Below are 14,382 nucleotides of genomic sequence, written 5' to 3'. Positions count from 1 at the left end.
CTCATTTGAGGACATACAAAATCATGCCATGGAGAACAGAGTGGCTTCAAAGTTAGTTTCTATTCAAGTGGGATGGCAGAGACTTTTGGAGGAGTGAACTCATCTCCCATTCATTTAATCCTCTGTTCATTCAGCCAGGAATTTGTTTTCCTACACATCCTTCTACTGTCCAGCCAGCAGAGAGGGTGGGTGTGAAGAACTCTCCGGAGGGCCGTTCCAGCAGGAGGGCACGAGACAATCTATGCCAAGCTCTTGTTTCCCTGGGCCAACTCTGTCTCTCTGTCTGTTCCTGATCAAATCACGCCATTCCCACAAGACGAGCCTGGGAGCAACCGTGGGAGGGTGGGAGAGGGTGCATTTTTCAAAAACTGCCTCCTTTAGAGACTGATACTCACATGCTGTATTCCCCAGACAAAGATAAGATCCATGGAATGGCCGAAGCAAGGAGGGTTGCAGAGAACTGCACAGGATGGTGTAAAATGGGGGCTGGGAGACTGTGGGAGGGTGAGAGGGGGAAAACTTTCCTTTTTGTTGTTTAAAGGTTTGCTGGAGCTTTCCCCTAATCGTCTGTTTGAACATCTTGAAAATAACTATCTATTTTTGTGATATCAAAAATAGGCACCACATTATACTACAAAGTCAACCTTAACCCTGCCATACTGCTACTAGAATCAAAACATGTAGCAGTCTACATTCAACACAAAGCAATTCTGTGTTCCCAACAGAAAAACTGGAGGGTATCTGTGAAGCACTTTGCTTTGAAAGTCTGCAGATTTAAAAAAAAAACCAGGTGAGATACCAGAAGTACTGTAGCACTGCTGTCCTGTTGTTCATCAATTTGCTCGAGCAGGCACCAGTAATGTCTCCATAGTGAGACTCGTTATTACTGTTTTTGGCATATTGAATATGCAATGGGTAGCTTGCCAGGCTCTGCTGTGTGGCGAGATACTCTCAGTAGCTTGCCGGGCTCTCCAAGAGGGTCGAAGGAATTGAATCCAGTCGGCCGCATGCAAGGCAAATGCCCTACTCACTGTGCTATCGCTCCAGCTTAATATTTTTTATTGTTTGTTTGCTTTTTGTTTTGGGGCAACATCCAGTGATTCTTGGGGCTTATCCTTGGCTCTGCACATAGCCATCACTTCAGACTTTGCCTACGGGACCACATGGGGTACGTGGAATTGAATCTGGGTTAGCTGTGTGCAAAGCAGGTATCCTACCTGCTGTAACTATTGCTCTGGCTCCTATTTAGAACTGCTTTTCAGTCTACCTACAAAAGCAGTTCTTGAAGGATTTGACTTCTTAAACCAAGAAGTTTTAAAGTGCTCTATTGCTATATTCATTACTTTCTGGGCTACTGTGTTGAGCATTCAGATTGTTAACTGCTACTGTGTGTATGTGTATGTGTTCGTGTGTGTGTGTGTGTGTGTGTGTGTGTGTGTGTGTCCTATGCACCTGGGCATAAACATGCAACCCTGAGGATTGTTACTTTTCAAGCTACACATACATTTTCTCTGTAAATATTGTACCATCTAATTTGTGTCTTTGGATTCTGCTGATTAGCCATCAACAGATGAATTAAGGAATACTGCATATAAGATGCAAAAATCATGACTCAGTAAAGCTCTGTTCTGGATTTAAACAGACTCACACATAATCTTGTTTAGCATTTGATCTGCAATTATTACGAAGAGACTCGTAGCTCAAGTTCCATACTCATGAGTCTTTGGAATTCTATACACAGCACCAAGAGTGCTCAGGAGTTGAGAAGCAAATGTCAGAAATTAACCCCAAACCATGTGGGTACCATAAGACAGGAAAGATTCCATGGATACGATGAGCCAACAATTCTTAATGAATTTCTGAAGATTACATTTTTTTTCAATGACTGCAAAGAGCCTCAGAATGGTAAAAATTAAGTGAGCTGGGTGATGAAGAGCAATCCTCCTTTGCAACACAACACGATTACTCTTCTAGCTTTATCTTGAATTATTGAATTACTACACAATATTCTGAAGTTATCAGGAAGACAATTTCCAAAACAATAAAAGATACATTTAAAAGAGTTGTAAGTCCATACCAAGTCTTTTTGAGAAGGGCTAATTGAAGTACAATTCAACAGTTCTAATTTTCTATCTAAGCAACCCTCATGTTTGGGTAGCTCAGGTATTAGGGAGGTGCCCGCAGTAAGAACAAATTTGAGTGTTCAGGATGAGCACAGGGTCATGCTCTACACTGTATTCTGAAATAGAATACAAATATGTTCGTGTGTGTGTGTGTGTGTGTGTGTGTGTGTGTCCTATGTAATGTGAAAATCTCTCATTGATGAGGAAAATTTAATTATTCTATAATAATAAGCTAACTACTGTATTATAGTTATTACTATGCTATAGTTAATATAACACTGTATCTGCTAAATAGTATACTATGCTTAAAGCTATACTTAAAACTATAAACATTCCCCAGACCAAGGAGAAAACATTTAGATAACTTTTTATGTTAACTCTTCCATGGCACAATTTCCTTATCTTTATAGTTGATATTTTGTGAGAATGAGATCCTGTATTTGATGTAGTATTGATGCTTAGTCCTTTTCCAATTATAAAATAAATGAGACAAATGAGAGATTAAAAGAAGGCAAAGGAACTTTGGAAAGGCTTTATAGTCTACCAAGATCTGAATACAGGGACAAATAGAGGGTCAAAGTAAAGGGTTCTGGACGTGGCACAATGGGAGAAACAAATTTCCCATATGCTCTGTTCCTTCAGACCAATGTCTAAGTCATTCTCAAGGGGAAGGATGTGGTCCCTGATATCACTGTCATCAATGTGGAATAAATGTTGTTACACGTTTACTTGTTAAAATATTGAAAAGTAGGACCTTTTACTTCAAGTATGTGCTGTACTCTAGAACTTTTACTGTAAGTCAACATTAGTTGTTTCCACTGGATATACTCCTAGTATTACATCCTCAGCACTAGAAAAAGTGAGATGTATTCAGTCTGAATGCTTCTTTCTTATCTTCTCTTTCTGATTACCTTGCAGTTGTCTTTGATGATTCCTTCTTCCTTACCTATTAATTACCTCTGTGACTGTCTCCCCTTATCCACAGAGAAGCTGAACCTGGCTCCTCCTGTTCCCTCGACTGTTGGACCTCATGCTGGCACTGCTCCTGAACCATCTGGGTGATGTTGCCCCGTTGATTATACACATCCCAGGAGGAGGGTGGTGGTGAGAGAGCTTCGAAGACATTGCCTCAGAGGCAAAGGACAGTGCCAGAAGGGGCGCTGGTACTCCCTAGTTTGTCATCATTCTCCCTCTTTTACCAGCAGATCGGCCTGGCTCAGATCTGTTCACTTGCTCAGCATCTGTTCCTTTTGCTCAGTGATTATGTTAATTCAGTTACCTACCACCCTCTTGTCTTACCCAGTGCAGTGCTTCCATGGCACATCAGAGATATTGACAACTACTTTGACTCCCCAGGGGTACTCACAATTCTCCACACACGTGTTGAACTTCTCCTGTGTGCCGCTCTTTCCTGCATTGTTTCCCAGCCTGTCACTGTCCCCACACTCTCTGGTTGGGGGCTCTCCCCTATATCTGGTCTGTGGATTTGGGAATAAAGGTTGGTGATTATTGCCTGGTGATCTGTCTGCAACCCATTCCTCATCTATGGTCAGCTGGGAATGTAAATCGGCCCAGAATGCACCAGGGACCCCTGTCACTGTAGGATGATGACTCTGAGTTTAGACTCTATCCTAAGTTTCCTTAGGTTAGGTTCAGAATCACTGACAAAGCTCCCTGGAAACCCTCCTCCATCTAGCCCACCTCTTCTCACTTCTATAATTCTGTACGAGAACACAAACTCTGTGTATCTCACCGTAATATCTCATCTCCAGTGAAACCCTAAGCTATTCCCAAGAGCGCTCCAGTAGGATCTTTCCCTCCAAAACTGATGTGGATGCTACCATTAGCTGGGGTATTATGTATCTTCTGAACTTTATAATTTCAATCTAAGATATGGTGACCTAAGAACATGTACTAAGCTTTAAGAGTTTTTAGTAGCAGTGTCCATTTGTCTCCAGCTTTGGTTGCCCAGAGAGTTCATTGTAGTGCCAGGGATATATGCCTGCTGACACAAGGCCAGTTTTTGGATGCCTCTGGTTATGCAGAAATGTACTTTAACCATTCTACTGGGCAAGTTCCACTCGTAAAATCTAAGGTCTCTTAGGACCCACAGTAACTGTATTTGGAAGTGTTCCTTGGGGATAGGAATGTGGTCCTAATCTGGCTCTCATCTACTCATTACATTGGGGACATCTGGTATGGTTCTTTGGCCCTCTTTGGGTCTATGTTTCCTCATCTGTATAGAAATGAATTAAGACCAGGTGACCTTTAATCTCTCTTAATATTGATACAGAGTTCTGTCTTTTTATCAATAACAAAGGCCGGAGAAACAGAAGACAAAAGAGAAAGCACAGAGTGCTTTTCAGCTGATGAGGTAATAACAGGTTTGATTATGAACCTGGTGTGAGTTGATTGGTGAAAGACTCTGGTTTGAAATTTCCTTCAAACAAGGAATTGCTGGAATCTTCAGCATACTCTGAATTAAAAGACTGCAAGGAGAGGGAGAGGGAGAGGGAGGGAGAGAGAGAGAGAGAGAGAGAGAGAGGAGAGAGAGAAAGACACTGTGTGTGTTAATCAGGACGTGAGAATCACTGATATAGAGGAACACTAATTTTATATAATGAAATTTGCCACGAGTGGAGGAAGCACATATGAAACTGTCACTAGCAGCTGCAGATAAGAATTAAAGATGTACTCCAGCCAGATAGGAGATGGCAAGATAAAGAACAGAGCCCTGAAAATCAGCAGTCAGTCTTAACATTTATATATGTACAAGCATTAATGCAGTGTCAAAGAGAACAATATGGCACCGGGTAAACCGAGGCAATGGACCATGAGACCACATTTATCAAGGGGCCTGGGAGGATTTTATAAGAGGACATATTTCTAGAATCTGGAGAGACCATGAGTCAAATGACAGAATTCCAGCATGTAAGGTCATGCCTTGCCTTGCCCAAGGTGGACCCGGGTTTGATGCCTGGCATCCCATATGTTCCTCTGAGCCCGTCAGGAGTGAGTCTTGAGTACACAGCCACAAGTAGCCCCAGAGTACTTACAGGTGTGGCCCCCCAAAACAAGACAAAACATAAATGAATGATATTTTTAGGTGACTCTACGGTTCCAAGAATGAACCCTTCTCACCAAGAAAATGAATTTTGAAATCTCTTCATCAATAAATTATCAGTAGTTCCCCTAAAATGCTTCCTTACATCTACTGAATGTGTGGAAAGAAGGCTGCTTTTGCTTACTAGAAAATAAATGGGTGGCTTGTTTATCACTTATTTGAAAAGCAAATGTCTCTAAAAGGGACATACAATTCAGTCCAAATGAATTTTAATGACCGACAATGTTCCTCGAATATAAACCACTGATGATTAAAATGAGATGATGCCTAAGAAGGCCTGAGTATCATATCCAAACTGCTCTGCTTACTGAAAGCGCCATACAGACTCTTTAGGCTTCTGGCACTCTTCCTGTTGCTCCTTCTTCCTGGAAAACTACTCCTTCCTGGTCCAAGTCTAATGTCACCTCCTCTGTGATACCTTTTCTTTCACACTGATTCAGTTCCTTTCTCTGAAATCTGCTTCATTATTATTACTATTATTATTTGAGGGCCCCTGGACAAGTAGTGTTGCTCTGGCCACCTTGTGAGCCTTGCAGCAGTAGGATCAGTGAACCCAACGCGATGCTCAGGTCCCTTACCCAGCAAAGCTCGGAGACAATAAGTTTGGTTGGTTTGGGTGCACTGTTCATAACTCAATGAACATTCGGCCTTCTTTTTTGACAGGTATGAGGAAAGTGTTCAGTAACTCTTTTGTGAGTTCTGAAAGAGAGGTGATGGACAGAGCATTTCACTTGCATCTTTACCCCCAAGATACAACTGAGGACCAAGAAGCCAAGTTACTCAAGAATGAATGATACCGAAGTGACCAGCAGAATGATTGTACCAGGGAAGTTATTCATGTAAATTAGCACTGTAGGGAGGGGACAAGTCTTTAATGTAATAGAAGGACAATTTTATAAAAAGGGGTATATTAGAACATGAAACATTAAGATCTAGAATTTAAGAAAAGTCCTCACATACAGTAAGTGAAAATCCAAGGAAATTAGAATAAATACAAACAGCAAACTGACCTTCTAGTGTCAGTGCTAGATTAAACTCTGAAATCTTTAAATCAGAGGGCATCAAAGATAAGAAAAAATATTCAAAAGAGATTATATGGCAATTAACTCAGAGGCTGAAAGTTAACTTTCATAAAAAAGAATATCTTAAAACAAATGAACCCGTACTTAATAAGAAGGAGATTTACTTGGCTAGTGAATTAGCATATAAACGGTTTAAACTGTTAGCAGTACATTAATGTACACTTTTCTTTAAAAAAATGGGGAGAAGTTGAATAATGAGAAATGTAAGAACACTTTGGACATAAGGAGAGCACTTGGCTATATCAAAGATGCTTCACTGTTTAACTGTTAAAGAATCTTAGAAAATTAATAGTAAAGCCATAGAATGACTATCTGTGGTTGCTTATTCCACCTCACTTTGACTATAGTTCTTCTGCAAATTAGCATGACCCCAAAATGTTTTAGGATTGTCCAACTTGTCCTAAATTCCATAAATAAACTCTTTCAGAGGATGCTGTTTTTTGCCATGTCTCTATTACAGCTCCTCACAGATGGACCATTTTTGTCCTTCCAAAGTCTAAGAATAACTCTTTCAGTTATCAAGACATACCAAAATCCAGTTCAGCTGCTCCTGTGGGATTCCAGTTAGTTTAGACACATCTGCTGAGATACATGCATTTGAATCCAAATGAAGCTTTTGTTTGATTATACATTTTGAACATTTATGGAGGCTTTTTTGGGGCCAAAATGTTTTTCATTTTTTGGCACTCCAAACAGAGATCTTCATTTATAAACACTGCCTTCTGAGCACCTCCAGCAGAAATGCAATCTTTTCATGTGAACAGGTGCCTCAGGAAGTTTTTGGAAGGTTTTACACTGAATCAGCTTTCTGATTGGAAACTTTCTGAACACGCAGTCAAATTTGCCAAAGAGACCTTCAAACTTGCTTGAGCGGTTTTCACTCTTACAGACATAATGTTCACACATACAGACAGCCCGAGTAAAAGCAAGTCAGAACCCTATGAAGCTGAAGTCTCTCTCTTAAAGGTAAATACCAAGTACAACCAAACAGAAGAAAAAGAATACATCACATGAGCAATAAAGAACAATTAGAAACAACTCTAATTGTTGTTTGGAATTTTCCATGATCAGATTCCTCTGGAAGCTAACCCTGAGAGTTTATGCTCTTAGGAACATTTCTCTCCTAACAGGTTTTGAATAAATGCTCAGGAACTTGCAATTTCAATAAGATGCCTTCATGTATTGCTATAAATTCCTTTTACTCATAAACTTTCAAATTGTCAGTTTGAAAACTTCCTTTTCCTACACAAAGAGGTCAACCAGATTCCAATCTAAAGGGGGAAAACCCATGGTTCTAAATTGGGTTCTTCTGCAAAGCCCATATCTTGACTCATTTTTTTTCCTTTTCCAGGTCTGAACATAAACTAATGTGATTGCGGAGCAGAGTAACTTTTTAGGCCTGAAAAGTTTTTACAGAGTTAAAGCATCCCTCCCCCTTGAGCTGCCCGGAATTCAGAGGGGAAATCTGCTTTCAAGTTGTTCTTATGGCCCTGAACCAGATGCTCTTAGGTGGCCAGAAACCTTTGTCTACACCCACTTAGCAGATTTCTGGCTCTTTATCAGGGACTAAGAAGTTTATTTGCAGAAATGAATCATTTCCTTCAAAATATCCTTTACCCTATTTACATGCTTGCATATTCCTTCCATTTTGTTTTCCCCCTACAGCTTTACTAAGGGAATTAATTATCTAGAAGAACAGGAACATACAGTAAGTACATCTGAGATACAGGATGAGACACAGTATGTCATCTATTAGGCCTGGCTAAGACCAGCAGCTGATGCTAAATGGGAAGGAACATGCACCAAATGTTTTTTAATCACAAAGTTAGTAATTAATTGCTCTTTAAAATACATTTTATGCTTCTTTCTGTCTGTGTACATGAAATGCACATTTATTACATGCCAAAAATTACAACATTATGGTTTAAATGTGACTGGCACGGAAGTCCGGAAATCAGAGTTAATGTTCCCACAGCAACTTTAATTCCGTCCGTGCGCACATGTAGAGCTATAATAGTCTTCCGTTCCAGGATAATACATATAGATGGCGTGGGGAGGAAAGCTAAGGACCCATAGCCTCAACTGTAGTTACAAGGAAAGAAAACCCAAGGAAAAAAATAAAGCTGTGTTCCTTTCCATATATGAAAAAACGCACACACAACAAAACAATGTCCCTGCGTCCCGTATTGTGTAATCTGGGAATGAAAGAATCTGCTGTGATGCCTGCACTCAGAGGACAGTTTCTGTTGCTGTGGGAACCTGAACTTTGCATTTCCTGACTCTGGGGTAATTAAAATGTCAGCCTTAATGTGGCATTAATGGAGTTTGCCATAAAAAATCCTCTCTGTTTTGTTCTCTAAAAAATTGCTTCAAAGTTCAAACTAAACAAAGGAGACTGAAAATTGGAATCTCCGGGAGTCGGACGGGGGGAAGCCAAGAGACGGGAGTGGGGGAAGGTGCAGGCGCTCAGGCAGAGACCACCAGTCCCCTCGCCAGTCACAGCCCGGTGGAGTCATGCTACCTCGGAGCTAAAGTTAAACCCACCCACACAACAGTTTGGTAATGTGTAAAGGTTAAATTAAAAATAAATAAAAACTGTTAATGCGTAAGTGCATCTTGGCAAGGACACAGAAAAAAAATTAGACAATCTGATGAGGCCAGAGTAGAACAGGGAAAGGTAAGTAACCACGGATGTCAGTTTCCAACAAAAGAAAACATCAGAATAGATGGCTCCACAGGCGAAGGAAGGAGGACTGCCACGCAAGAGCTGTCTCCTCCCCGAGAAGGCAGCCTTATTTGGGGGGAAAACACAATGAAAATAAATACAACTAAAAGTTCTGGTCACATATAAATATATACAGACATGTGTATATGACCGTGATGTGCCACAGCTTGATAACCACCAAGAAATAAAAGCTTTTTAAAAAAATTAAAAAAATACTTCCCTTCCCCATTATCTGAGTCTTGTTTCACTGGGGTTCGCAAAACAGCAGAGCTATCAGGATTGCCTCAGTGTGTGTGTGTGTGTGTGTGTGTGTGTGTGTGTGTGTGTGTGTGTAGAAAGGTGGTGGTGGTGGGGACATTACCGGGGTTTGAATTCACAACCCTGTACCTGCAAAGCAAACACTTTAAGCCACTGAGACATCTTCTGGGCTTGAGAAAGGTTTTTAATAAGTCGAGTTTTGTTTCCTCTACTGAGCTGGCTTAGTTTTGTTTAACCATTTGTTTTTCCCTTTTCAACTCAAAGGGCAGGATGTTATATGTATTTGCATGTAATACGTGTGTACAGAAACCTATACACACAATGGGCATATATTACAAATAAACCCCACCCCATCGCTTTGACACTATCAAAGGAAAAGCGTGGCTCAGCCACTCCTTAGCCTGTGTGGCAGGTAACAGTACTGTCAAATACCAGCGGGCTTTGTACACACCGCATTCCCAAACTCATCTTAACGCCTTCCATTAGCATCATCAGGGTTTGATTACCATGCGATTTTGGGAAATGGCGAAGAGGTGACAAGCGAGGAGGTAAAGGGGAAATTTGTGAGCGGGAAATTGTTGGTGTGCTGAAGCGCAGCATGCATTTCAGGAGCAGTTTCACCTCATCATATCACAAAGGGAAGTGTTTCTTAACCACAGTCCTCATTTTGAATAGTTGTGGTGGCCTTGGACAGATGTGATGTGGTTCAGCAGATGGAATGCCCAGTGCAGAGGGGTCAGATGTGACCTCTTTGCTCTGTAACATGGCCTGTGTACTTCAGAAGCAACGGTTTTGTAATTCCTTCACCCTTGTTCATAGGCTGATGTTTCTCTGGGGTTGTGTAACGAGAGGGGAAGGCCTATGTACTGTGATTTATAATATAGCCACTGATAGGACTATTTACACATTGTCAAGATGCCTGTTTCATACTAGGAATGCCATCTCTAAGCTTGGGAAAGTAAATTCAGAATGCAGGGGGAGAGAAAATTTATCAATCCTCCTCGTGAATTAACTACCAAGCAAATGATTCATGTACTTGGTGTCAATATTCTCAGTTTCCTCATCTGTAAACTGGGAAGAATTCTAATGAATGGCAGAGATGGGCACTGACACATGACTAAGAATAATTTTGCTAACCACATGACAAATAAGAAAGTGTTATAAAAATTCAGGCACTCGTGAAAGCTTGGAATACCACACACTGGTGGAATGTTTCTGAAGTTGAGGAGACTAGCAAGTCAAAGGCACTATTTTTAAATGCCCCAAATCTGTTAGTTCTAAATAGGAACTGAATATTTTACCTTAAAGAAATTAGTCTTTTAAATTAACCTACGGTAGGGATGACATTTCAAAGTAAAAAAAAAATTAAAAAGAAAAAAACCCCTACAAATCCTTCTGAACACAAGAAGAGCATCCCAAATTTTTAACACCTTAAAAAAATAAACCTCTTCCCTCTCTTCTCTCATGCAATCTCCAAATAAATATATTTCTGTGAATCTTCTGTAAAATATTTTTCTTCTCAGTGTAGGCTCAAATCAGGACAAACTACAATCCAAATATATTTGGAGAAAAGTATAATCAACGGAAACAACAGGTTGGAGCACAGGACCTTTAATAGTAGAATCTAAATGGCTCTCTAAGCAGCTGGGGAGATTAAGTGTCTCCTCCCTAGTTGTTCTCCTTCCAACAGCATCCTGATACCTTCCCGAGCTCAGAGTCACTGGTTCCCTGAGGTTCTTATGCTCTTCCCCAGACACATTCATTGTGAATGTCAAGGCCTGGCCTGAGGGTCACAAATGGTAAAGCACAGTCAGTGAAACCCAGGTCTTTTTCTACTCCGCAAACCCTTCATATTTCATTAATGAGGGTGGGGGTGGGGGGATGTTTCTGGGCCAAGACCATTTGGTGTAATCTTCTCCATAGGGTATGGCACGATGCCAGGCAATGAAGGCTTACGTGCAGGCGTGCCAGGCCCTTCTCTGCAGGAACAGGCTACCTTCCTGGTAGGTAAGGGCAGTGTGCGCATGTCTATGGGCTCCGGGCCACAATATTTTCCAGCTTTTCTTGTAATTATTATTAGACTGGAGACTGGCAGACACAAAGCATTGAGGGCGTTTACTTTCACAATGGTCCACAGAATAGTGGGTACTAGCTTTAGCCCACTAGGTTTCTCCACTGGGCTAGTGACTTAACAGAGATCGTGAAGGCTATAGAGATTTGGGTCTTTTCACTTCTCTTTTGACCCTACTTATGGCTGAAGTGTGGCCTCAGACCAACCACCAGTAGAACAAAGCTTTCTTGCCCACAATCTCAATCCCTATATCTTGCCCCTTTATCTAAGGCTAGTATAAAGAAGTAAGCAGAGAATTGAATCTTCCAGACTTCCTCACCAACTATTTGGGTAAAACAAAGTCTTGCATTTGTTTTGCTAGAATAATAAGAGTAGGAAATTTAGAGTCTCATTTCCAAACTAATAATTTTTTGTCTTTGTGGGTAGGATAAATGGGCTACTTTTTTATTTTTTTAATAAAAAAGACAAAACTTTCCTGGTTGAATGTTCCTCACTAAAGGATATAATACACTAGCCCCTTCTCTGGAGATCATTTCCAGAGCTGTTGAATAGTTGTTGGGCATCTGAAAACAAAAAGGAATATTCTTTCGGATTAAGCCTCATTCCATTTCTTTTCATTGTTAACACATATGTTTCTTTCTCTCTAAAGTATTGGGTTACATTTCAGAAAGAAAAATGTCTCCTAAACGTGATTTATCAACGTTCTTAAAATAGAATCTGAAGAAGTGACTCCCAGATTAGTGGGAAGACAGCAAAAATAAACAGCAATGGAGATTTCAATAGCTACGATCTCATTAAGCTGCCCATTTCCAAATTTAGCCCGTAGGCAGTTTTTTTAATTAAAAAATATTTTTAACCTGAGTTCTTATTGGCTACGTGAAGTCTGGGTGGCTTCTGAATTCTTGGAAGTCATTCTCTTTTCTTCTGTAAATTTATGCTATCCTTTAACCACTTCAAAATAAATTAAAAACTGGAAAGAAAGAAATTCAGCCAAGCTACATGAGACTCCAATAACTAATGCAAAGCTGACTTGTGTTATGTAATTTCAAAATGGATGTTTCCTTGTGTCTAGCTGGCCTTTTGAGGTCCATATTTGGCTGTTCAGTTTAGTCATGGTGGAAGTGTCCTGATTCAGATCAACAGGACAAAAGAATAATTAGGAAGCTGCACCACGACTTTTTCGGACTTAAGGTTAGGAGAGAGAATGTGGTTCATGGTATTCGTTGGCCTTGTGAAGACACATGGCCGCTTACCTGGTTTTAAAATACACTCTAGCTCGGAAAACAGAGATGTAGGCTGAGGCATCATGGTGGCAAGTTACTTTTGGCTACTTGAGAAGACCAAATGGGAACAGCTTGCTGGGAATGCAGAAAAGCCAGAAGCCAAGGGGCGAAGCACGCTCCAAGCACCACAAAGACACTATCACCTTGGTGGTGTACTCACAATCAGATGACCCGGTGTGAGCGTGAGAGTTTGTCAGTGAATGTGTTGAGTGGATGAGGGCTGGGTCTGGAGACAAAACAGCTTCAAAGTTCAGGCAGGGAAGGCCCGGCTTGGCGCTGGATCCACCCGGCTGAGTAATCTCATTCTCCTCAGATGCCTTCTGGTTTTCAGCTGTCTTGGGTTTCTTCCTGAAAATAAACAAAGGGCCCTTTGAAGGAACTGACTGCATATTTGGGAAAAGGCATTTTTAGAATCTGTTAAAGATAACTTGATTTTTTTTTTCCTGAGGGGGGTGGGAGGGGGGAGCCCAGTATGTCCCTTGTTTTAAAACAAGCTGATTCTTGTTTTTTTTCCCCTCCAGTAATGGCCTAACTGGGAACACATGAAAGCATATGGGCCAAGCAAACAGCACCACATTTGGACTCTGATGGCTGCATAAAAAGACCCTGTCCCAGAACTTCAGACAGCTTGAGCTACGTATGGCTGACATTATCCAAGAAAGCATCCTTTTTTCCCCCTTAAGAGTTTTAACATGGTCTGGAAAAATACTAGTGGAGGTTTACCGTTCTAGCATTTGTCAGGAAGCTTAGAGACAGGACCCGTGGAGTAATGGGAGGAGCACTGGACTGGGAGTCAGGAGCCTTGAGCTATGGTACTAGCTGTGCCTCTAACTTGCTGTGTGGCCTTGAGCACCTCACTTCACCTCTCTGGACTTCAGTTTCCTCATCTGTAAAATAAAGGGCTTGGATTAGAAGGCCCTAAATGTTCCCTGTGGCTTTAAGCTTCTATTCATGGAACACATTATGGAACATTGAACTTTCTTGCTTTTGTTAGACTTTAATTCAGATCAATACATAGTTTACGTCAAATCATAATCAGAATTTGCAAGCAGAAAAGGGAAGAAAGGGAGTCATGAAGGATTTTGTTCAAACAGCACGTGAAAGGTGAAAGGAAGGGGCTGCCATCTAGTAGGCTAGGAGGGAAGATGTCACAAAGATCCAATTCTTTACTCGGGCTTTACTCAACCAAAGGTTACATTTCTTTGTATTTTTTCCCATTCTGATTTAGTGCGTGATGCTGGTGCATCAGAGTAATGACTGCATGCTTGGGATGTGAAGAAGAGATGGATGAGGGGAATTAGAAAGTAATTGTTCATAATTGCTATTTGGGGTTAGAAACAGGAAGGAAAAGAACTCAGCTGTAGGTCAGTTTGTCATCTCTCTCCAGGACAACACAACTGATAAAAATGAATATGTACTTAACTCACACCAAACACATCCTACACCCCAGCCAAACTGGATTATTAGTCATACCCTGAATATTCCCCTTGGTTTCCTTGGCTCCATGCCTTTATTTTATTTTATTTTAACATTATATGGATGGTAACCAGAGAAAGTATTCTTTCTTTTTAATTTGGTAGAAAATTATTTGTGAAACAGAAATTTCTGTAACTAGATTTGTTTCCATGTCTTGCTTATTTCTATAAGCATGGCAGGAGGCTTGTCATATAGACTATTTTGCTTGGAAATCTGATGCACCGGGTAGTGAAATCTGCC

At 40.8% G+C, this 14,382-nt stretch overlaps 1 protein-coding gene across 15 annotated transcripts in view; it reads right to left on the bottom strand.

Annotated features, from left to right (window-relative positions):
* The window catches only part of ZBTB20 (zinc finger and BTB domain containing 20), an 897,756-nt gene that overhangs the window by 57,574 nt on the left and 825,800 nt on the right, over positions 1 to 14,382 (bottom strand). For 11 of the 15 annotated variants that reach the window (XM_055125915.1, XM_055125914.1, XM_055125917.1 and 8 more), the window contains 2 exons: positions 13,390 to 13,553; positions 12,827 to 13,014 (listed from right to left, as the gene is read on the bottom strand). In XM_055125915.1, the coding sequence (XP_054981890.1) occupies positions 12,827 to 13,014; positions 13,390 to 13,400 (199 nt within the window). In that variant the 5' untranslated portion in view covers positions 13,401 to 13,553. The remainder of the gene's footprint in view (positions 1 to 12,826; positions 13,015 to 13,389; positions 13,554 to 14,382) is intronic. The other 4 variants (XM_055125924.1, XM_055125925.1, XM_055125926.1 and 1 more) reach the window with 1 other exon arrangement.

Source organism: Sorex araneus, chromosome 2, assembly GCF_027595985.1.
Source record: "Sorex araneus isolate mSorAra2 chromosome 2, mSorAra2.pri, whole genome shotgun sequence".
NCBI classification, from domain to species: domain Eukaryota; kingdom Metazoa; phylum Chordata; class Mammalia; order Eulipotyphla; family Soricidae; genus Sorex; species Sorex araneus.
This window is presented reverse-complemented; position numbering and strand designations above follow the sequence as displayed.